This window comes from Vigna unguiculata, chromosome 3, assembly GCF_004118075.2.
Source record: "Vigna unguiculata cultivar IT97K-499-35 chromosome 3, ASM411807v1, whole genome shotgun sequence".
NCBI lineage: Eukaryota > Viridiplantae > Streptophyta > Magnoliopsida > Fabales > Fabaceae > Vigna > Vigna unguiculata.
In genome coordinates this window covers 57,063,046-57,086,704 of record NC_040281.1, presented here as the reverse complement: position 1 = coordinate 57,086,704, position 23,659 = coordinate 57,063,046, and the positions used below count along the sequence as shown (strand labels likewise).

At 32.4% G+C, this 23,659-nt stretch overlaps 2 protein-coding genes across 6 annotated transcripts; one reads left to right on the top strand and one right to left on the bottom strand.

Annotated features, from left to right (window-relative positions):
* The first annotated feature begins 1,900 nt into the window (after window positions 1-1,900).
* Window positions 1,901-10,424, top strand: LOC114175795 (WD repeat-containing protein 76). Of its 5 annotated transcripts, none has more exons than XM_028060604.1 (7): window positions 1,901-2,158; window positions 2,771-3,141; window positions 7,939-8,054; window positions 8,148-8,676; window positions 8,975-9,381; window positions 9,649-9,747; window positions 10,037-10,424. In XM_028060604.1, the coding sequence occupies exons 2-7, from the start codon at window positions 3,139-3,141 to the stop codon at window positions 10,248-10,250; spliced, it is 1,368 nt and encodes a 455-aa protein (XP_027916405.1). In that variant the 5' UTR covers window positions 1,901-2,158; window positions 2,771-3,138; the 3' UTR covers window positions 10,251-10,424. The 5 variants fall into 5 exon arrangements, with proteins under 5 accessions (XP_027916405.1, XP_027916404.1, XP_027916403.1 ...); XM_028060603.1 differs by having other exon boundaries at window positions 2,507-3,141; XM_028060602.1 differs by having other exon boundaries at window positions 1,904-2,861; window positions 2,967-3,141.
* A 3,028-nt stretch (window positions 10,425-13,452) lies between these two features.
* LOC114176247 (DNA replication licensing factor MCM5) lies at window positions 13,453-18,899 on the bottom strand. The gene is made up of 18 exons (XM_028061221.1): window positions 18,486-18,899; window positions 18,270-18,413; window positions 17,958-18,137; window positions 17,774-17,872; window positions 17,556-17,692; window positions 17,346-17,451; window positions 16,760-16,894; window positions 16,599-16,676; window positions 16,314-16,418; window positions 16,088-16,179; window positions 15,877-16,009; window positions 15,682-15,777; window positions 15,326-15,426; window positions 15,144-15,234; window positions 14,795-14,904; window positions 14,025-14,154; window positions 13,845-13,946; window positions 13,453-13,749 (listed from the first exon to the last, which is right to left on the bottom strand). The coding sequence occupies exons 1-18, from the start codon at window positions 18,768-18,770 to the stop codon at window positions 13,666-13,668; spliced, it is 2,208 nt and encodes a 735-aa protein (XP_027917022.1). The 5' UTR covers window positions 18,771-18,899; the 3' UTR covers window positions 13,453-13,665.
* Between the last annotated feature and the right edge of the window lie 4,760 nt (window positions 18,900-23,659).

Below are 23,659 nucleotides of genomic sequence, written 5' to 3'. Positions count from 1 at the left end.
TTTGTTTCTTAATAAATCCAAGAGTTGGTTGAAATGATTGCATTCATCCCTTTTCAGCACACGCTGCTTAGCCTTTAAGATTTCTTTTGCTGATTGCGTATAAAAAATCTTCAGTCAGGATTACGACATGGAACCTAATATCTGAGTTTGCTCTCTATATATTTCTCTGCATTGGTATTTTGGATTTGTTTCTTGTATTGTTAGCCTATTATTAGCATGTGATAGGATGTGGGAACCAGATGCTATCTTGTTGCAGACTATTTTACTCAATCTTAGGCCCTTGCTGATTTTGTTCAATCTGAAAACTTGTGCTAATACATACGTGGGCATAGGTTTTGGAAGCTGTGAAGGAAGATCCAGGCAAACTTTAGGTTTATATTATCTTTGCATTCATTATTTCTCTGAAGTATTCTTCTGTCTACATTTGTGGAGTGGTTACAGACACTATATGTATATAAGAGGCATTGGTATTTGTATTATTTGGCCTTTAACTCTTGCAGTGATGACTAGACTTAATTTGGATGTCTGGTTGGTGATTGACGCAATGGAGGTAGATTTTTGTTTGGAACGACTGGTCTCTCTTAATGGTTGAATAGTGGGAAGATGTATAATTGTGCGTCTCGTGTTGTTGCGTTTCCATTAACTACTTTTCTTATGCGCTTGATTTGGAATGGCTGTAGCCTTTCTTATTGGTTGTAGGAAGGTACTTGATCACTAAACATGATGATCATCGAGTCTGTTATGGGAATCTCTCGGTTGGTTTTATAATTATTGAATTTATTATCTCCTATGAAGCCAAGCGCAATGAAGGTGTGGTGTAGATGTGCAAAATGTGCATTGAAGTTATGTGATATGTGAAGCTAAAGGTTTTATTTACCGTCATTTTGTTGTGCTCTTCTGATTCAATTTTTAACTGGCTAATCTTGTTAGTTTGATTCTGATCTTGGTTGTGTTGATGGTGGTATGCCGACAATGTGGGAGTTTGTCACGGGCACCACAAAACTGACATTTGAGGAGGATTTGTCTGCTATTTTTTTATTAGTTCTGAATTTATGGCATTTTGGGATGAGCGTTATTGACAAGGTTTGTTGTTCTTATATTGATGAAGATATTTTTTCAAAATCAAAAAGAGCGATTTGGTAAAAGAAAAAGGATTTAATTAGTTTTTTTATCCTAGAACAAAAATTTTGGCGAAAAATTGATTAGAGAGAGCCTCTTTATGGGTTTTACTTGTTTACTAGGTATATATTTATACATATAATTTGGCTTGATAATCCAATGAATCTCTGATTCTTTCTTTGACCAAAAGACGTTTTTTAAAGGAGCAATATCCAGCATATGTAGAGCATATGTAGAACCCTGTAGATCTCGTTTGATTGGATGGTTTCCTGAATTCTTGATTGTTGTTTTGACAGCAATTCTTGATTGTTGTTTTGACAGCACTTCTGAGCAGAGTCAGAAGTCTTCTGGGTTTTTTGGATTAGGATATTTCCAAATACCAACAGTGTACGTACTAGTTTGAAATATGTTTTGTGATTGGGGTACTCAACATCACAACGCCTTTCTGGTTGGGTCTCTCTATTTGTGATAGGATGTGGAGGCTGGCTATATTGATCAATCTTAGTCCCTTATGGTTTTGTTCAATCTCAAAAGCTTTTGGAAGGATATGGGGGACGGATTTTGGAAGGAATGGATGGAGATCCGGGAAACTTTTGGTTCTATTATCTTTTCATTCATTATTTTCTTTTTTGAGTGGGAGTTCTTGGAAACATTCACTGTATGAGTATGAAAGGGTTTGGCATTTCAAAAGTTGTGCCTTTGACTCGTTTTGCAGCGAAAGAGTTGCTTGCTATGGATGTCTGTTGTGGAGGCAACAGCGGGAGAAGTCTCTCATTGGTTGTAGTCTCTCTCCTTTTATTACGTTTGCATTCACTATTGTTCTTATATTGTTCTTATGTGGTCGATTTGAAATGGTTGTAGTCTATGGAATTGGTTGTCGGAAGGTACATGTATCAGTCAATCAGTCAGGAACAATACTGTTATTGTGTAGATGTGCAAATGGTGCATGGAAAATCAGGAACAATACTGGTATTGTGTAGATGTGCAAATGGTGCATGGAAAATCTGTGGACTGTGAGGCTAAGGGTTTTCATTTACCGGTACAGTGCTGTGTTTTATGGATTAATTCATAATTGGCTAAACTTGGTTGTTTGAATCTGATCTTGGTTGCTACATGTTTATGTTCTTTTCTTGTTAGCATGTCTTCGAGTCTGACTTTTCATTTGCCCGGTTGAAGAGTTAAAAACCTAAAATAGAGCATTTAAAAACTTAGAAGGGAGTTTAGTACTGGATCTTAAATATGTTGCACTATTCACTAGTCCAACATATCATACAGCCCTATTTATTCCTTTCAGATCTTATGCTGACTATATTTCTCAATCTTAGTCACTTGTTGATTTTTTTAATCCCAAAAGTTTGTTAATTTGCTTATAGATATGTGGGTGCAGGTTTGGGAAACAGGGGAGGAGATTCAGGGAAACTTTAAGTTTTATTATCTTTGCATTCATTATTTCCTTTGCGGTTATTCTTCTGGTTAAACTTGTGGAGTGATAGTTCTTGTAAACACGCACTATGATTATGAGGGGCTTCGGGATTTGTACCATTGGTTATTCTTCTGGCTAAACTTGTGGAATGGTAGTTCTTGTAAACACGCACTATGATTATGCCCGGCTTTGGGATTTGTACTGTTGGATCTTTGGCTTGTTTTGCAGTGAAGACTAGACTTTCTATGGTCGTGGAGGCAATGGCGTAGATTTTTGTTGGAATGGCCGTAGTCTCTCTCCTTGGTTGAATAGTGTGAAGGTAAATGGCTCTGTTTGGAATGGTAGTACTCTCTCGTTTTATTATGCTTCCATTCACTATTTTTCTACGATATGGAATGGCTGTAGTCTCTTTCTTTGGCTATAGGAAGGTACTTGTATCAGTCATTGTGGTCTGAGCATGAGCGGTACTTGATCACTGAACATTATGATCATTGAGCCTGTTATGGAAATTTCTCTTATAGTGAGGGAGACTTGCATGCAGTAAATAATGCTATCACACTGAAAGATTGGTAGTTTTATGCATATTGGTGAACATTATGGTAGGACATTGAAGCTGCCCTTTTTTTTTTTACCTAATTTTTTTTTCACTAGTAGGTAGGGTAAACTTATAATCCCTTCACCTTTTTTGTCTAAATCTATCAAACCTCTATTCAAAGATTCAAAAACAAAACGTCTACTGTAGAGTTCAAATCCACAACCACAAGGTTAAGAGCCTTACGCTCTACAAAATTTACCAACTGAGCTAGACGGGGCAGACTTGTGTCCAAAATTAGTAGAGTTTTTTTTTTTTTTTTTGTCTCAAGTGAATCACTATGGTAGAAGACAAACAAATTTGTAATTCGTGAGTATTAACTATTCGTTGTGTATTTTATTTATATATATTCTTGAATATTTTTGTCATTCTTGTTCACAATTTATAAAGTAAAAAGGCAATAAATCATAATTAAATATGATAAAGTTACTTAATTTACAAGCTTGAATGACCAATTTCAAATATTTTCCATCCTAACAAATACATTTGTGTTATACTATGTAAATTATAAAATCATCATCTTACAGTTAAATTTTTATAATCTACACGTCACATGTTTATGATTAGTATGATTAACTAACAAATAAGGATTTAATGATCATCTTTCTTGTAACTCATTCCCTATTAGCTATTAAATATGCATTATTCCTTTTTGCAATTATTTGCCTTCACCTTGGCTTGTTGAACCTCTCATCCTAGTTATAACTCTGCCCATTATAGAGGTGTCAATTTGGCCCGTAGCCCATGGGTCAATCCTAACCCACTCTTCATAAAGTCCCTTTTAGGGGATCTTAAATGAGAGGGTAAAAAAAAAGTCCTAATCCCCAAAGTCCCTTCTTTAGTGGGTTAGGGCTAGGGTTAAGGTAGGTTAGTCCTCCAAATAATATTACATTAAACCAGAGTCAAAGATCAAGTCGAGTCCGGACAGGCTCAATGATCCGGATGAGCGCGATTACCAGGACGGGTCCAATGACAAGGACAGGCCCGACGACTAGGACATGCCTAACGACATGGGTGGGCCCGACCACATGGAGGGGATCAATGATCCTGGACGGGTCTGACGAGCCAGATGTGCCCGACGATACGGACGGGTACGACGAGGATGGGTAGATGACCCAAACGGGCTCAACGACTCGGACGGGCCTGACTACCAAGACGGGTCTGACGACCCGGACAGGACCCACGACCCATACAGGCCCACGACCCATACAGGCCCGAATACTTAGACGGGCGCGACAACATGGAGGGGCCTGACAACCAAGACATGCCCAACCAACCGGACAGGCCCGATGACTCGAAAGGGCCTGATGACCAGGAAGGGCCCAACGATCCGAACGGGCCGACGACTCGGACGAGTTCGACGACCTAGACGAGCCCGACGACCTGGACGAGTCTGAAGACTCAGAAGGGCTCAATGATCAGGAAGGGTCCGATGACCAGGACGGGCCTGACGAAACGGCGGGCTTGATGAGCTGAACGGGCCTGATGATCCAGACAACCCTAACGACACGTTTGGGTCGTCGGGCTACTTCGGATCGTCGAGTTCGTTCGAGTCGTAAGGCGTGTCTGTGTGTCTGGGTTGTCAGGATTGTCTGGTTCGTCGAGCCTCTCCTAGTCGTCGGGCCCGTCCATGTCGTCGGGTTGTCCGGGTCGTCGGGCCCATCCGAATCGTCAAACCTGTCTATGTTGTAGGGGCCATCCGAGTCATAGGGCTTATCTGGGTTGTCGAGCTCGTCCTAGTCGTCGGGCTCGTCCGGGTCGTCAGGCCTGTTCGAATCGTTGGGCTCGTCCATGTCGTTGGGTCGACCGGGTCGTTAAGCTTGTCTGGATCATCGGGTCCGTTCGGATTGTTAGGCCCGTTCGTGTTGTTGGGTCCATTCAGATTGTTGGGCTTGTCCGGATCATTGGGCTTGTTCGTGTCATCATTCTTGTCGAGGTTGTTGTGCAAGTTTGGGTCGTTCGACCTATTCAGGTCGTCGTGCCTGGCCCAGGGCTTTTGTAGGATTTTTGGTCCTGTGGGTTTCTTTGATGGACCTTTTTTCAATGTGGACTTTTTTTACCGTAGTTCACGTGGGCCAAGGCCAAGTCCTGTGGGCTGGACCAAATTGACATCTCTAACCCATTATAACATTTGTTGCATACTTATATATATATATATATATATATATATATATATATATATATATATATATTAAATAAACATCTATTAAGGAATATATTTCAAAAATCCTGCATAATTGGATTTCTAATCCCAAATCGGATAGAATATATTACCTCTTATTAGAAAAGCTTCTCGCGGTGAATGGGATGATATTAGAAAAGCTTCTCACCAACCAAAACGGAATGAATGGGATGAGGATTTATGTTTCTATTAATTTTTTAAAAATGAGTAATATTGGATTTATGTGTTTTATGGGAGTACATAATGAATATAATATTACCTACAATTGAGAACTAATAAACGAAAACTTTTTTAATAAAATAATATTTATGGAAAACAAGATTTTAAAGATGTGTCAATCATTCAGAATTTTCGAGTTCAAAAAAAAAATCAATAATCAATACACAAAATCATTTCTTTTTCATCATTCAATCACAATTTCAAAATCAATTTCTCTTTATTCCTCTCACACTTTGTCTCACTTCCTCTCTTATACACTGTCACTGTCTCAAACTTTTCTATGTTGAAGATAGAAGATTTTCTTTTCCTATGCCATATTTTCTTCTTCTTCTCCTTGATGTATGTAAGTACTTTTATTTGTTGAACACATTCATTTTTTCTCTCAAAAGTTTTTCTTAATTTTCTACGGGTTTTGTCACTCAGATCAAAGTTTTGATTTTTCTACAGGTTTTATTGAATGATCACAACATAATATATTTTTTAATTTTAACAGAAAAGACAAAATCATATTGCAACACATAGGAGAAGAAAAGCTTTGAGAAAAGAATATGAATGTGTTCATTTAGTAAAAATTCAAACTTAATCAATTTAAAAAAATTGAAACTTTCATAAAAAAAATCATAGAAAAATGCATACATCTTGCGGAAGAAAAAAAAGGTGTTCATTTAGTAAAAATTAAAACTTTTATCAGAGAAAAAAAACATAGAAAAATACATAACTCATGTAGAAAAACTCTAATAGAAGAAGAAAATGAATGTGCTCATTCAATTAAATTGAAATTTTCATCAAAGAAAAAGAAAAAAAAAAAAAACTCAAAGACAAAATACATACCTCTTGTCAAATAAATCTCGAAACTTTCATCAGAGAACAAAAATCATCGAGTGTAGAAGAAAAGCTTCTAAGAAAAGAAAGTGAATGGGTTCATTAAGTAAATTAATCGAAAATTTTTGTGACGGTGAGGGAGATAGGAAGTGAGACGGAGTGTGAGAGGAAGAAAGAGAGATTGATTTTGAAATTGTGATTGAATGGTGAGAAAGAGATAGTTTCGTGTTTTGATTATTGATTTTTTTTTTTTTAACTCCAAAATTTTGAATGATTGACACAATGTTTTTTTATTGTGGCAACAAAAATTTGAAATCTTGTTTTGCAGAAATATTATTTTATTAAAAAAGTTTCAGTGGTATATAGTATATAGTATTAGATATTAGATTATGAAAATAGTTCTATAATTTTTAAAAACTACATTTAAATTCAAAAACTTAAAATTGAATATATACTCATATATCTTTTATATTCGTATGTCGGCTTAATATTTTGAAGCTCAAAATTAATTGTTCAGTATTATTGTTTTCAACATGATGATTATTATTTTTAATTATGCACAAGGTAAAAACTCATATTTCATATTTTTAGGAACTGACTACGGTTAACTATTTAAATACAGTTAGAAAAAATATTAAATTAATAAAAATTATAACCTAATTAAGCACTTAACCAAAATAAAAATCAAATTAAACATGAAGACTAAGTATTAAAGTCAAAATATTAACTTCTCTTGCTTAGATTATAAGTCACTAACACAAAACTCATATATCTATCTATAAAAACCTCTACTGACACATGAAACATTATTTTCACACAAACAACTAAAAATAATGATTTGTTCATATTCTAACCATTTTAATCAAATAAATATTTATTTTGAGTCCTTAAATCTCACATGAACATAACTTATTAATTGATGATCCAGTTAAAGGTTTGACTTTTATTAATAAAAGTATTCAAGCTCTATTTTTAATTACAGTTTTTACCCTTTAATTAATTTTTGTTCCTTACAATAAGTTAGTCCTATTCATAATAATTGAGTATAAAATTATATATGTAAACAGTGTATATTATTTATTTAAAATTTATATATAATCTGATCAACAATTTATTTTAATGCTATTGATTCATATAAACTAAATAATAATAATAATAATAATAATAATAATAAAAGTTGTGAAAACATGTACTTATATTTAAAATTTGAAGCATAATAATTAATAATATAAAAGTTCACACACATTCGATTAGTTAAAGTTGATGAAAAATGACAGTCACATATCCCATGAATAAAACCAATTAGCACATATTAATCTGATTCAATTTGGAGTATTAGTTAAATTTGAAACAAAATTAATAAAATGGGTTTGAATTTTGAAACTGAGAAGCCACATTAGTACTAACTCAAACACAAACAAATGTAGTAAACTATTTATTTATTACACGGTATACTTTCCCGCCAAAATGAGTTGGCGCCAAAATCTCTCTCCTCTATATATAAAGAAAAAAGGGAAGAAATACAAAAGAGTGATTTGAAAACTAAATCCCTAACTTTCTCTCTCTTCAATGGAGCCACAGAAACTCACCGACTACGAGCTCAAGCGACTCGAGAACATTCGCCGCAACGATGAGATGATGGCAGCCCTCAAACTCCATTCCAGAGCCACCCAACTCTCCAATTTCAAGCGTCAAAGGTACTCACTCTTCCCTCTTCTCTCTCTTATTTCACTTCCCAATGATCAAAGGGTTCAATTTCTGTGACTTACTGTGTTTCTTGAAATCCTCAGAGTTGAAGCCAAATCCACCCGCGTGAAATTGGAAAAGAAACCTAAAACCGAAACCCCAATTGTCATCAGAGTCAGGCGCTCCCTGCGAACCAGGGGTATTCCACCAGATTTTGAAGGTCTTGACGGAGATTCCGTCGCCCCCACCGCTCCCTCCAAAGAAGATCCGCCTTCCGTCGTAAGTTTGGGTCCCCTTTCCATGGCCAATGCTCGTGAAAGTGCTCACTCTGATAGTTCCTTCATTGAATCGCTAATGGGTATGGCCCAAGATGGCAATGTTCCAAAAGGGGATGTGGGGGGCTCCCTTGAATTGAAATCTCTGTCTTTGGATCCCGAGAATATTGCGCGGGTTGTTTCTGGAAGGATAACCAATGTCAGTTTTTTCCCTTCAAGTAGTGTCAACATGATTGCCGCGGGTAACAAGTTTGGGAATATTGGGTTTTGGAATATGGGAGAAAGTGAGGTTCATTTATACCGTCCTCATAATGCTCCCATTTCTGGGATTTTGATTCAACCGCATTGTTGTTCCAAGGTACCGTGATGTATTGATCTGTCTCATTTTGCAACAATTATTGTATATTTGTTAAGTTTGTTTTGTAACTCTACCCGTTATTGGTTGACTTGAGACTCAAACTCTCTTATTGTATATTTGTTTTCTTTTCGCAATTGCCATGAACATATAATATAATGCATTTTAACAGTGTTTCTGTGGCATGTTTTTATTTCAGATGTATACTGTCCTCACCCCTTTTCCACTCTAATCACTTCATACGATTTACATCTTACTCTTTTGTAGGATTGTCTGATGTTGTCATTTGTTTTATATGCAGATATACACAAGTTGTTATGATGGAGTTCTTCGGCTAATGGATGCTGAGAAGGAAATCTTTGATCTGGTGTTTGAGAGTGATGAAAAAATATATGCTCTTTCTCAACCACCGAATGACACAAACTGCCTATATCTTGCTGAGGGTTCTGGAGGTTTGACTATTTGGGATAACAGGGTGGGAAAACGTTCGTCGCACTGGGATTTGCATGACAGTAGGATTAACACCATAGATTTCAACTGTCAAAACCCTCACATTGTAGCTACTAGTTCCTCTGATGCAACTGCCTGCACCTGGGATTTGAGATATACTAATAGGAAGGATCTCACAGCCTTGAGGACATTTACCCACAAAAGATCTGTCCAATCTGCTTACTTCTCTCCTTCTGGAAGTAGCCTTGCAACTACAAGGTATGGAGTTTGTTCCATTAAATAAATTACGACTTTTCGATACTGAAAATGTGCTATGTTGTGTGTTCTTAATCGTGCAATCTTTTATTTTCAGTACACTACTCTCTATCTTACCTAGTGGAAAAAGACTATTGTTGCTGTTGTACTAACTTTAGAAGCACATGTCAATTTGATACCAATTTTTTCTTTATCCAATTGTATCGAACCTGGTGTTTATGTAATTGTGATTTTGGCCGGAGGTTAATATAATCTCTTCCCTTGATGCAGCTTGGACAACACTATTGGTATTCACAGTGGAGTTAACTTGGAGGATACGGCTCTTATTTCTCATTTTAATCAGACTGGCAGATGGCTTTCTACATTCAGGTATGGTATCTGGGAAGTATGTGAAGGTTAACTAATCATACTTCTCATTTTCAATTATGCAAAAGTTTTTTTCCAAATCAAACCCTGGTATTTCAAACTCTTTAGAGCTGGTTTTTACATTTCAAATACGCTTAAACTCTTAGCACGCAGAGAGGAATTTTTATTTGGCATGAACTGAAACATGTGTGTAATACGAATTTGTGATGCCACTTTAAACTTGATATACCTTATAAATTGCCTATTTATTCTGAAAAGGCTAACTTTTGTGAGCGTGATCTTACTGTTGCAGAGCGAAATGGGGTTGGGATGACAAATATCTCTTCATTGGAAATATGAATAGAGGGGTTGATGTGGTCTCAGCAGTTCAAAGGAAAATAGTTATGACGTTAGAGAGCCCACACATGTCTGCCATTCCTTGCAGATTCGATATAAACTGTTACGAGGTTGGGATGCTTGTAGGAGCTACAAGTGGAGGGCAGCTTTATGTATGGACATCACGCTAGGATGTTTATTTAACATGATTTCTCTTGTGTATGGTATGGAACTACTACATTTTCTGATTGTAGATTGTTTTAGGTCGTATATTATCAGTTATGAGCTATAATTGAGTAGACATGATTTCATGTGCTTTGTTCTTTTGCCAGGCCATAATTAGTCATGGTTTGTGGATTGTGTTATACTCTTGGGTTATAGTTATATATAAAAATTAGTTAGTTAAGGATAGTTTTATGGAGAAAAATTATTTGAATGAAGATAAACTAAGATTTATCCTAATCTTTTTTTAACTTTCCAATGCCACATTTGAATAGGAACAGAAAATTAAGCTCTTCCACGTATTATTTTAACAAAATTCATTAAAGGGTGGATACCTTTTAATCTCCTCAACCAATTGTCTAGCATGAAAATTAACAAGATTTAGCCTTACAGATTCAAGATCTAATTCTCACATATTACAGTAGGATATCACAAGCTTTGTGTCTAAACCTTCTAGTAAATCCTTGTACACCATTGAAAAACCTTTTAGCTTGTTAAAACCTAGCATGACAAAGATGAGAAAATGAGATGTCTTACATGAAATCTTATAATGTCATTACAAAACCAGATGTGATTTAATTCGAATTGTGATTTGTAATGAATCTGGCTTAACAGAAAAACTCATTTAATTTGAACTTTTAGAATGAACTCCATCTCTACAAAAACCTAAGATTTAATACTTTTGATAAGTTTTGAGATAAGTCCATATTCAATCATGAATCAAACTAAAAAAATTGTGTTTAGTTCTAGTTCAACATGTAAATTCAAACTCTATTTTATGGAAAAATATAAGCATTTATTTTATTATCTCTAAGTATTCGCTCGATATTATGATTAATTCTTAATCCAATAACATGAAAATCAATAATACATTAATATTAGTAGCTTCCTCTTGATTTGCATGCAAAAGACTATCCATTGTGTCTGTTTCATTATTCCACCCTATGTAACCAGAAATGGTAACAAAATTCCCTAGAGTGAATGACTAGCACGAATGCCGAGACGTTTTCTCAATCCTCCATTATCTAATACTTGAAATGTAACCCAACTCTTAAAGGCTATGTTCGTTTCAACTGATTTGAATAATCAGTAGATTTGAGAGTGAACTCTTAAAGGCTATGTTCGTTTCAACTGATTTGAATAATCAGTAGATTTGAGAGTGATGAACTTTTAATTATATTTGTGTTCGATTGCGGTGAAATATTGTGATTTGAAACGATGGATTTTTCAAATGTAATGAAAACTTCATCTTCTTATTTATGAACAGATTTGGAGGAATAAAAATTTATGAACAGGAATAAAACTACATTTTATCGATTTACCCCTTATATGTATTTCTTTTTACTCTCATTTATATACTTGTCATTAATAATATATCTATATAATAATTAATAATTATAAATATGTATATATAACATAATAATTAATAATATATATAATTGTTATTAATAAGATACGTATATAATAATTAATAATTAAAATTAAAATATTATTAAAATTTAATATTTTTATTTATTTAAAAATTATTTAATTTTATTTTTATGTAGTTTGGTAATTTTCAAATTTTATTTATTATAAATTTTTTTTTAATTTATCACATCACTCAAATCATTCATTTATTCTCACAAAATTCATCTTTAAATCTATTTATTTTATCCTCTAAATCCACTCAAAAAAATATATTTATCTACACAAATCCACATAAATCCATCCTTAGTTAATAATACTTACAGTTGTATTTATGACATCTAAAAGAAATTGTATTTTTACATGACTCTTTACCAAATTATTCGTAATGATGTTACAATAAATGTTATAAATTATCAAGATATATCCATTACTTGTCTCATTGAAAAATATAACTATATATTAATTAGGTTAAAAAACAATAATAAATAAGAAAGAATATCATTTTAAAAATAATAAATTTATCAACTAAATCGATCGGTGAATGTTCTATCTGGGCTATCATTTTAGCCTTTTAAATATTTTTTATTAATCCAATGTTTGTATTAGCCAATTAAAAATAAAAGGAGATTTTATTAAATAGTAATACCGAATTGATTTGACATATTTGCTGTTAGCTGTACTTAATTTAAAAGTGTTTTATTCAATTTTATACTTGTTTTTTTCAAGTCTAGTTTTCAAGGCTAACTAAATAGGTTTAGGATATATTCGAATATCTATAAAAATTATATTATTTTAACATTTGATTATAAATTTAATTAAAATTAGAAATAATTTTCTCTAAAGGAATTTTCTATAAAGTAATTTTGAAATAATTAACTTTGATAAAAGTTTAAGTTACAAAAAATCCCTTCAATAAAAAATGTTAAAATTTTGTTGTCCATGGTAAAAGTGAAAATACTTATTTATGATAGGTTCAATGATCAATTGATCATATTATCTTATTTGCCTAGTAAAACTTGATAAGATAACTTACGTTTATAGGTAATATGAAAATTTATTCTTATAAACTTGTAAAAGTAACTTATCGAACACAATGAAATATTCAATATAAAATATTTAATGGTTACATTTTTTTAATTCATTATAATTATTAATCTTACATTTACTTTAGAGAGAAATATTTCCATTATAAGTGTAATGTTTATATTTTGTTTGATCTTTCTATAGCAATAATATTTTTTTGTTAATTTAAAAAAAGGGCAATGAACTTTATTTTTTTACCAAGATATTCTTCAAACAATAATCAGAGACTAATTAAAAAAGTATAAATTATTAGCAATTTCTTACAATGGTAAATTTACTTATCCTAACAGTTTTTTCATAAAATAAAATTAACATACTAAAAAACGTCTATTTATCTACCAAATGGTGTTTACCTTTAGTATAACTTAAGAATCTAAAGAAAAGGGAAGTTCAAATTTTTACTTTCATAAAATGAAAGAGATCCTTAAATTAACATTTAAATATATCCTTGTATATTTTTAATTCATATGAAAGTGTTAGCCACCACTACTTTTCCATCTTATACTTGATTACGGCTAAATTACCAACTAGAATTTCTTATATGATGATATACATTATTTTAAAATATGATTACCATAAAACAGGATCAGAGTTATCCACAATCAATGGCTTGACTAATACTGGGACATGATTTGACGGCAAGGTAAGATTTATTATCAGTAATAAGGATGGAAGCAATTTGTTTTGAAATAACCATTGGTATTTGCAGTTTGCAGGATAAAAAAATTGTTTACAAGTTCACAAAATTACGCTATACGTTAAATATTAACTGCTTTTAGAAAACAGTAGAACAGAGAATTTAATTAATTTCAAGGTCATTCTAATTTCGTCTAAATTATGATATACCTTTGCATTTTGCATACAACTAACTGGTGTCGAGAAATAGATATATCATGCCTTCCTAAATACAACACGTCTTTCTCTCTTGTACTCTATTTCATCCCTCTGGTGCATGATTATAAGAGCTCTTCTCACCTGCAAAACGTAGTTAAGTGAATGAATACCTAAACTACGAGTCTCTCGATAAATTATGCCAGCCAAGAGAAGTTAAGTGGATATTTGATACTTACGATAGACTCATTCATCCCCATTCTGCTAAGGTCGTCAATCAGCCTCCTTTCTGATATGTGATTTCCAATCCCAATTCTTCTCTTTATCTGAGTTTCAGCTTGCTGCTCACAATGTAAATCAATCCATCAGGATAAGAAGCAAGATGGAAAAAGCAAGATGACCCTCGTAACAAGACAAACCTTTATTTCATTTGCCATATCAGGTGTAAGATTTATTTGTTGGTTTATCCCGGACTTAGCTGCATCCATTGTGGACACAGTGAAAAGCCTTACTGCTTCTTGTACATTTTCCTCAGTAGCAAGATGAGATCTGGTGCAAGAACTAATCAAGGTACATTTCTTTATATGAAAGATGCATGGATCATCACAAGAATAAACAAAAAGACACTCCAAGAAAGAAAAAAAGAAATGATTAACTTTACAAACACTAGTAATATTGTTTAGTCAAACATTTGGGGAAAAATCACATGTAATGATGGAATTATTTTCTACCGGAAAACATAGGTGACTAAAACTTCAATTCGTCGGCCCATTGATCCAACCAATTTATAGAAAGTTTAGGAAAGCTACTAAAGAATGACACCCATTTTTATGTGATTTTTTGAACAAACGTGTTTTGACTGATGGGTTATTATAAATATATATATATATATATATATGTGTGTGTGTGTGTGTGTGTGTGAGAGATGAGTCTAATCCTTGTAAGAGATTGACAATATTTTTAATCTAAACACAAGATAAAGCTTTCTGTCTAATATGAAACTTTGACTCACTTAGATTATTCCCATATTGTTAAAACTACTGATCAAATTTAGACATGCATTATGAAATTTCTTGCACCATAGGTAGTAATATCCTATACATGCACCGAGTCATATTTTTCCAAGAAATTTTACTTAGAGCTTTGGAGAAAGGGGACCGTTGAAATAAAAAATAATAGCAATACTTACAGTTTCATCTTTGCAAGTGCTTCGCTCAACCTAACAATTGCTTCCAGCTGCCTTACAGTTATCGGTATTGCTGCAGCTTCTCCAGTTTCATTCGCTTGTTGCCTCATATCCTGTATAAACATTTTTTTCCAAAAACAAAATAAGTGAATTATATTCCTTAAAGATTCATTACACCAAATCAGCATTCACAGGAGAAATATGGCAACATTTACTAGCAATAAATTATTAATTTATGCAAGACATAAAACGAAACAAATAAAGGACCGAACGAATCTTCAACTTCTAGCGACTACGTTTAAAGACCAAATACAAATTTATTTAGACTAAACGATAATAAATTCATGTATACCTGTCTGATTTTCACATAATGATTCTGCAATAATGTAGTTGCAGATTCAGATAGGCGAGGGTGGCATTCATTTCGACAATATTGTAAATACCTATTTAAACAAGGTCAAGACTCATTTTCTCGAATGATTGAAAGAACAAATGGTTGAAATAACTGAACGAAAAGTCAACAGCATTGCATACCTCTTCAGCCAATTCTCTTCTTTAGAAGTTTTGCTCTCACCCATCAATGCACCAGCCCGTCCAGCCGATGCATGGACCTTTATGATATGATTAGCAATTATCTGAAACCAATCATCCACAATTGAAGACAAATCAATCCTTACGTGTAAAGAATATGGTCTGCAAAACTAGACGTTCTACACAGCACATTTGTTGACAACTGAATGTTACACTAGAATAACAATACAAAAATAGTCTATATGATAAAATATTTGTTTTGACCGTGTCACAACACAGAAAACAAATTTGACTTAACTGAACAAGGAACATTCAATAGTTGCAACGCAATGCATATTGCAAAAAGTACACAACAGTACCTTGTCTTGACTGTACATTCTGACATCTTTCACAATAAAAATCAAGTCAAACCGAGAAAGAATGGTAGTCTGCAAGTCAATGTTATCCTGTGCAGTCTGCAAAAACATTCAAGGCTTCTTCCATCAGTATCTTGTACAACTACAGTATGTTTTTTCTAGAAAATGAAAACAGATAAACTAGGGTTTACAGTAGACCTTGAGATCATCATAACGTCCAGATGGAGGGTTGGCAGCAGCAAGTACTGAAGTCCGTGAGTTAAGAACAGTTGTTATTCCCGCTTTGGCAATGGATATAGTTTGCTGTTCCATGGCTTCATGAATAGCAACTCTGCATAAAAAACAACATATGAGTTTCATCACAAATTTACGATTACGACTTACATAACAAAATGACAAAAATGTATACCTATCTTCTGGTCTCATTTTATCAAACTCATCAATGCATACAACACCTCCATCAGCCAAGACCATGGCTCCTCCTTCAAGATAAAACTCACGCTGAAGTACACAACATAAATCAGAGACTACTAAAACAAGATAGGTGAAGGTAAAAGCTTATGATTAGAAGTTAAGGAGTAGTATAATGAAAATTTGCTACCTGATACAAACAGTTTAAAAGAGAAAGAACTTACCGTACTGCTATCCTGTATTACAGAAGCTGTAAGGCCAGCAGCTGATGAACCTTTTCCAGAAGTATAAACAGCAATAGGAGCAGTCTTTTCAACAAACTTCAGAAACTATAAAAGGCAATGGTACACGCATTAAAAAACACAAACTATAAAGTGAATGGCAAAATTCTTCCACTTTAGTTTCAAAATTATCCATAAACAAGCAGCATTAGCACAAACAATTTCTAATAATACAATTACCAAAACTTGACTGAAATTCAAATCCAGTGGAGAAACACAATAGCTAACCTGTGACTTAGCTGTAGATGGATCCCCCAGAAGCAATACATTGATGTCACCTCTTAACCGGACTCCATCAGGCAAATGCTGTTTGAAAACAAAATGGTCATGTGATCAATTGCTGTGTTTTACCCCCCAATAAAAAAATGGATACTCAGACAACGGTATACCTTTCTTGACCCTCCAAACAGAAGACAGGCTACAGCCTTTTTGACATCATCATGTCCAAATATAGATGGAGCAATTTTGGAGCAGATATTTTTATAGGCATCAGGTTCAGCAGCAAATTTTTTAAATTCTTCTATCTGCAAAGAGTATCATTGTTGAGGGGACCATGACATTATGTAGGATTAAAAATTTAGTCAAGGTTCATAAAATGGGGGAAGAAAAGTATTCTTTAACTCATTAGAGTTGGGAAATCATAACTGGAATGCAGTAGGAGGGGGTACAATACTTCGGACACTATACTCATTAAGTTACACTGTAACCGAAATTTGACAAGAACCACAGAACCATTGATGGACCTAAACAATAACGGCTTATGTGCTTTTAGAAAGATTAATAGTAGTTGTTATACTGAAAACCACCAAATAAACTCTAATTTAAATTATATTCCTATTTTTATAATATAACTCTATTTGAACCCACTGAGTTCAGTATCTATAATATCCCCCGCAAACTCAGGGTCCTGGGTATGCGGCTGCACAGGACCCGGCAGGGAAGAGACCATCAATTCATAAATGTTTCACCACTGACCTCATCTTGTGTAAATGCAGCTGGACCCCGAGACTTTGTCTCGTTTGTTTCTTCTATGCCTACAACCCTAATATAAGGCTGTCTAACTGCAACGGCTCCTTTGTGGCTGCATATAACACAATATTTCAAGCCAGACATCAGTTCGAGATGAGAGGATGAGAGATTGAAACAAATTAAATGAAAAAAAAAACGACGAGTGATGAATCTCACGATGTAGAAGAGTTAGAAGCTTGGTAGACACTATAAATTCCCATGATTGACAGTCTTGAGCCAGGTACTACTGTCTGAACCAGATGTCGATCAACAGAGAGAAGCAGGTTTCTAGGAAGCTCTCCAGTTGGAACGTCCTTCAATGATCACAACACCATATATGGTTAGATTTCCAAGAGAATTTAAATATTTTTTAACAAATAAATGCGTATTGCTACCTCTGGATTTTCCTGCAGCTTCAAAGTTTGTTGGTCAACATATCTGCTCTTGTCAGGGACCACAAGCCAGGGATCAATTGGGCAAGGCTCTTCTCCAGGCTACAGAAGCCCCTTGTCCCGTAAGTAAATCATTAACATATAACACCAAACAAAGAAAGACATCGAATATAAACACAAACTAAACCTGAGGAACATGATCACAAGATCGAGGAACAATGGCTCCTCCAAGTCCTGGCCGACATGGAACCTGCTTCCCCTTCTTACAGTTTTTACATATCAGGGTAACATAAGTGGCCTTTGCCTTAGTCCTGGAGGCAGCAATAGTAATCCCAGCGATTTTAACAAGTTTTGATATGTACTGAGCCTGTATAAAGAAAACACCCCTATGACTCCACGAATTCAACTCTACTCAACAACAAAACACCCCAATTTTAACCAAAAGCATCATATGCACAAAATTTCAAATTGTAAACTGAATTATATTTAATCCACATACCCCAAGCGATCTCATGGAAATCGGATCCTCCTTGGAGGTGAGCAAAATCTGAACATCACCGGGAATAGGATCCTCCATGGCTCCAGTATCTCCAGCAACCTTCGTCTTCAAACTCACGAGAACCTGCGCCGCTGCCGTTTCGAACTACAAAAGCAAGAAAGAATGTCAGAATCGGAAACGACAACGTTTGAGGAGAGAGGGAGAAACCAACAGTACCAGGGGCAAAATATCGGCGGGGGAAGAGCGGAGTTTGGCTGGAAGATCGGAGTCGAACGTGTCGAGATCTCCCATATCGACGAGAAGGAACTTAGGGTTGTGGAGTAGGCTCTCTCTGTAAGGGAAAACGTTGTTGGCGGTCTCGAAGTTTCGGATGAACTCCTTGAATTTCTGGAGGAGGGAGTGGTTCGAATCGGTGCCGGCCTCCCCACGAGCGCCGGCGCCGTCGTCTCCGGCGAGCGCTTGGTCGCTGTAGTAGACGGCTCCTTCGTCCCACCCTGACATCTTCGCTCAAGCTCTGAGGCACGTTAGGGTTTCGTTTGGGTTGGATTGAAGGAAAGAATGACAAATAGAGTGAAGAACCAATCTCCCACGGTTTCGATTTCTTCGAATGAAGTAAAAAGAAGATAGAAAGAGACCAAGAAGAAGGGTGCTTTTGGCGGGAAACTATTAGCGGGAAAGTGTTGGCGGGTGACACTGGTGCTCGCACGTGCCTCGTGTAAGGGTTAAGCGTCTGTGGCATGTGATTAGAGCGTATAATTATAAAATTAAGATATTTATATGACATAAATATTTGCATTATTTATATTATATAGTATATTATATTATATATTAAATATAAAAAAAAGTCTGAAACTTAAAGTCCATCCCAAAATATTCGGATAAAACGCGATAGGCTAATTATGACAATATGAAAAAAAAAAACTTATTTGTCTGTATATTTTCTTGGTTTTTTTACAGAAAATAGTGTAATTTTATTTTAAAATTATCTATTTAAACATATTTTAAAAATATTATTAAAATAGGTCAATTTTAAAGAAAAATATTTTAAACAAAGAATTGAGATTTATATTTTTATACAAAATATGTTATGTTTTTATTTTATTTTATTTTATGTGTTAATATTATTTATTTTTAAATTTTTAGAATTTTGTTTTTTTATATTTACAAATTTTAACTTTTTAACAAATTGATATATGTATTTTTAGTTTTAATTTCTTAATAAAATAAAATTAAAATATATTATTATATAATTTTATTAATATAAAGTTTAATTTAATATTTTTTAATAATTTGATGAATAATTTTATATAATATTAAAATTATATAACAATATTTTCTTAATAACTTGATAAATAAGTTAATATTTTAAAAAAACATATTTATATATAAAAAAATTAATAATAAAATTATCTAAACAAATTAAAATGAAAAATATTTTATATAAAAAAATAAAACATTATCTTTGGTTCATTAATTAAATTATTAATAAACATTTAAAATTAAAAATATATAAATAATATATAATTTTATAAAAATACAAGAAAGATAAAAACTCAAAAAAATTCAATTACTATTTCAATTTTTTAATTTTTTTATGAAATACAAAGTTCGACAATTTTTATTCATAATGAACATTAAAGTTATATAACCATTGTGGTCGGTGTCCGAATCTAAGATTCTAAATTAATATAGACAATAATAAATTATTTGGATTTCAATCAAATAATATTTTCAAGTATAAAAAATAATCGGAAAAACAAAATCGTGAGAACAAATATATAAGGTTATTAGGCACAAAATAATTTTGTTCATATATTTGATAATAATTTGAAAAAAAAAAAACAGGAGTTTCCATTATTCCTTGGATGTTTCATATATTCATAATTTTAATGACTAAATTCATATATTTATAAAGATGAAGGACTAAATTAGTCAAAAATTTCAATCAGGAACTAATTCCAAATTTCACTGAAACTTGAGGGACCAAAAACATATTTAACTCTTTTATATAAAGAGCTTGATTATGGAGTATAACTCAATAATATTGTCATTTATACTTGACTACTATTATAAAGATCTTTCATGTTGTGTTCACTTGAAGGGGAGTGCATTATCGAAGATGGAAATTAGAGTGAATATCATGTTCGTTTATAGGGATACATAGGATTAGTGATCTCACCCATTATATGTTGATTTGCGTAGATTATGTTGCGTTATTACAAGTTTACCCTCTCCTCTCTCTCTTTCATGTGCAATGCATGGTTTGGATCGGATACGTGGTGTTGAGAATTCGATTCTCTTGGCATGGATTGGATACAGATTGGATCCACATAGTGCAGATCGGATACAGGGTTTTGCACACAATATAATTTAACCCCTTTTTTATACCATAGTGCAACCATAGTGCAGCATGCTTTCATTGTGCATATTCTCTCTTTTTTAGACCCCAATTGTCATACTTTCATTCAACATGAAACAAAACAAATATTTGTGAACTGAAATGAATTGAAAATAAATTTACTCACGCAAAGATTAATTTATAATACTTATTAAACTAAGGGCAAAATGGTAATCTCATTATTACTTCTATTAAAACATATTTTTTAATTTATCACATCAATCAAATCTTTCACAAACTTTAACAAAAAATATTTATAAATTTACTCACTATCACTTCTAAATTTCTTAAAAAAACAACACAAAATTCACTTTTAAATTAACTCAAACCTATCTATTCATTCTCTCAATTACTCTCCCGTAAATAAACACTGCCTAAATCTCTTACCTACTTAGAGATTGAAAAATCTTTTAGAAATTAATATTCTGTTAACTGAACCAACCTACCTTTTGGAGACACTCCCAAAATCTTGCAAACACAAATTTCAAACCGATAACATGAGTTCAGGTTCTCTATTATTTTATTTTTTGTGTTGAGCATTAAAAATATATTGTGTTAACGTTTTAAATCTCCTTTTAATATATTTTAAAACGTTAAAAATAATGGTAATCAGTGTATTGTAAAGACAATAAAAAAATAACACAACAAAAAATTCAATAGAGAATCCAAATTCGTAACAATGTATAATTAATTTAATTTTTTTCCTCCTATATAGGGTTTGAAAGTTTAAAATAAGTAACTAAGTGGTTTTATAATCCGAATGTAAATGATTTTGAGATCAACTTAGTTTGGTCTTGATATAATTCATCTCAACTCTGGGAAGATATTTTGTTATAAAAATAATAAGGATTTAACAAAGTTGAGTAAGGATTTATTGTTTAGTATTCCAAGGTTTCTCTTTATGAATTTGTTTTTTAGTGTTTTAATTTTCTTGTTTTCATTACTCGAACATTTCACTGAAAAAGAATTTAAGAAATATTTATTTATAAATACAAGATAATTTTAACATAAATGGAACACTTCAATACTCTAACTTTAAATCATTTAAACTTTGAATCAGAATTATATATATATATATATGACATTTACCGTTCACATTAATTATTGAAAAAAAATTAAATTTATTAAAATTGACAAAAAAATAGGATCTAATTAAACATAAAACAAAAATAATAACTAAATTAACAAAGAAAACGAAAATAGAAAAAAAAATTAAGCCTAAATTTTAACTAATCATGAAAATAATTTTAACTAACTTTTTATTTTATTTTAATATTGTTATAAATATCCATTTTTCATGGCCCATTATCTAACAAAATAAAGAATAAAAACATGAAATCAAATTTTATTGTTTGTGTGTATGAATGATATCCACTTACACGATAAAGAGATAAACATAAAAATAAAAAATGGACGTGCACTTGTTTTAATATTTATTTTATTTTATTTTTCATTACTCATATATATACAAGTAGGATAGGTACTCTCAGGAAAAAATAACTTAGGTAAACTTTGATATATCGAGTATAAATAATTATAGCTTTTCTCATTCACACATGAATAAGATGGCAAACCAACTGGCCAAACTGGTTTGTCCCCTTTTTTCTTAATTTTGTTTACATAAAAATATAAATAAATCATAGTTAATGTTTTTATTTAAATAATTTAAAAATTATTGTATTTACATGTTAAATTACTCTAACATAACTAATAATTGAAATTTAATTTATAAGTGTTAATAATTAAATTACAATATTATTATATATTTACACTTTAAAAAAAAAAAATATAGAAAAATTATTTTAAAGTATTTTTATTTAAATTTTTAATTAAAAAAAAGCAGGCCAACATACTATCTCATATTTTTATCCATCAAATTGATAAACGGAACGAAACAAATCAAAGTGGACTAACCAATTAAAATCTCTTTATGAAAAAAAAAAAATAAGGGTTAACATTTTCAGTACTCTAAATTTTTCGTTATAAAAATTTGTTTCTAAGTACCTGAATCTCATCCAAAGAGAATTTAAGAAAAATCTTCTTATAAAATAAGACAAATCTGACCTAGATGATACACTCGAATACTCTGTTTTGAAGCTATTTAAACATTGAACTACAACATGATACACCACTTAAGTCCTTGTTTTTTAAATTACACTCTTAATTCTTGGAAAAAGATATCAGTCTTATTTTTTTTATAAATGTTTTAGTTTCTAGAATTAATTTATGATAAACTGATAACTAAAGTGTCAATTTGTCTAGCATCACATCTCACATTTCTAGATAAATTATGTTTATCTCTCGACCTTTCTAAAAATCCATTTTTAGCAAGCCGTCAAAGATTATAATAATATGGGTGAAGGAACAAAATAAAAGCTTTGTGAAGTTATGAAGAGGATTAGAAAATCATAATATTTTGTTTTGGACATAAAGATACATTTTCAAAGGAGTGGGGAGTACATGAATAATAGAGATTGAAATTAGGATATATTTAAATAAATGACAACTTACACACTCAAAAGAACAATATATAAGCTAGCAACTCATCACATCACAACATTATTCTCTTTCTTCCTCTTTTTTTATCTCTTAAGAACTTGTTTTCATCTCTTCAAATTTGTCCCTTTTCCGCGACTTATCTCTCGAAGGTAAATTTATGATTACACTCTGTTTTCTCCGTCCTTTATATTTAACATAGGTTGAAATGGGGGTTTATTTTTGTGAATCATGTATGCAATATTTTGTCTATTGAATGTCACGTAAGCACGTGCTCGACATAATTCCTAAAAAATACAAACTTGTGTGATTTCGATTGTGGTTTGTACAAAATATTGTCATTTAGTACTTAATTATTCATAACCCTCATCAGATCGTATCTATTAATTTTCATAATTGTTATTCTATGTATGTGTGGGTAGAGATTTTTAGAATGGTTCCTTTTTTGAGTCGAGCCAACTATTAATCACAGAGTAGTAGTATAGTGATATCCATA

Excerpts from the sequence above, each read along its gene's own strand:
- LOC114176247 (XM_028061221.1), bottom strand. The coding sequence starts at position 18,770 with ATGTCAGGGTGGGACGAAGGAGCCGTCTACTACAGCGACCAAGCGCTC. Across the intron at positions 17,693-17,773 it reads AGCTGCAGGAAAATCCAGAG|GACGTTCCAACTGGAGAGCT; the intron begins GTAGCAATACGC and ends TGATCATTGAAG. Across the intron at positions 15,235-15,325 it reads GAAGAGAATTGGCTGAAGAG|GTATTTACAATATTGTCGAA; the intron begins GTATGCAATGCT and ends TTGTTTAAATAG.
- LOC114175795 (XM_028060600.1), top strand. The coding sequence starts at position 7,927 with ATGGAGCCACAGAAACTCACCGACTACGAGCTCAAGCGACTCGAGAAC. Across the intron at positions 9,382-9,648 it reads AGTAGCCTTGCAACTACAAG|CTTGGACAACACTATTGGTA; the intron begins GTATGGAGTTTG and ends CCCTTGATGCAG. Across the intron at positions 9,748-10,036 it reads AGATGGCTTTCTACATTCAG|AGCGAAATGGGGTTGGGATG; the intron begins GTATGGTATCTG and ends TTACTGTTGCAG.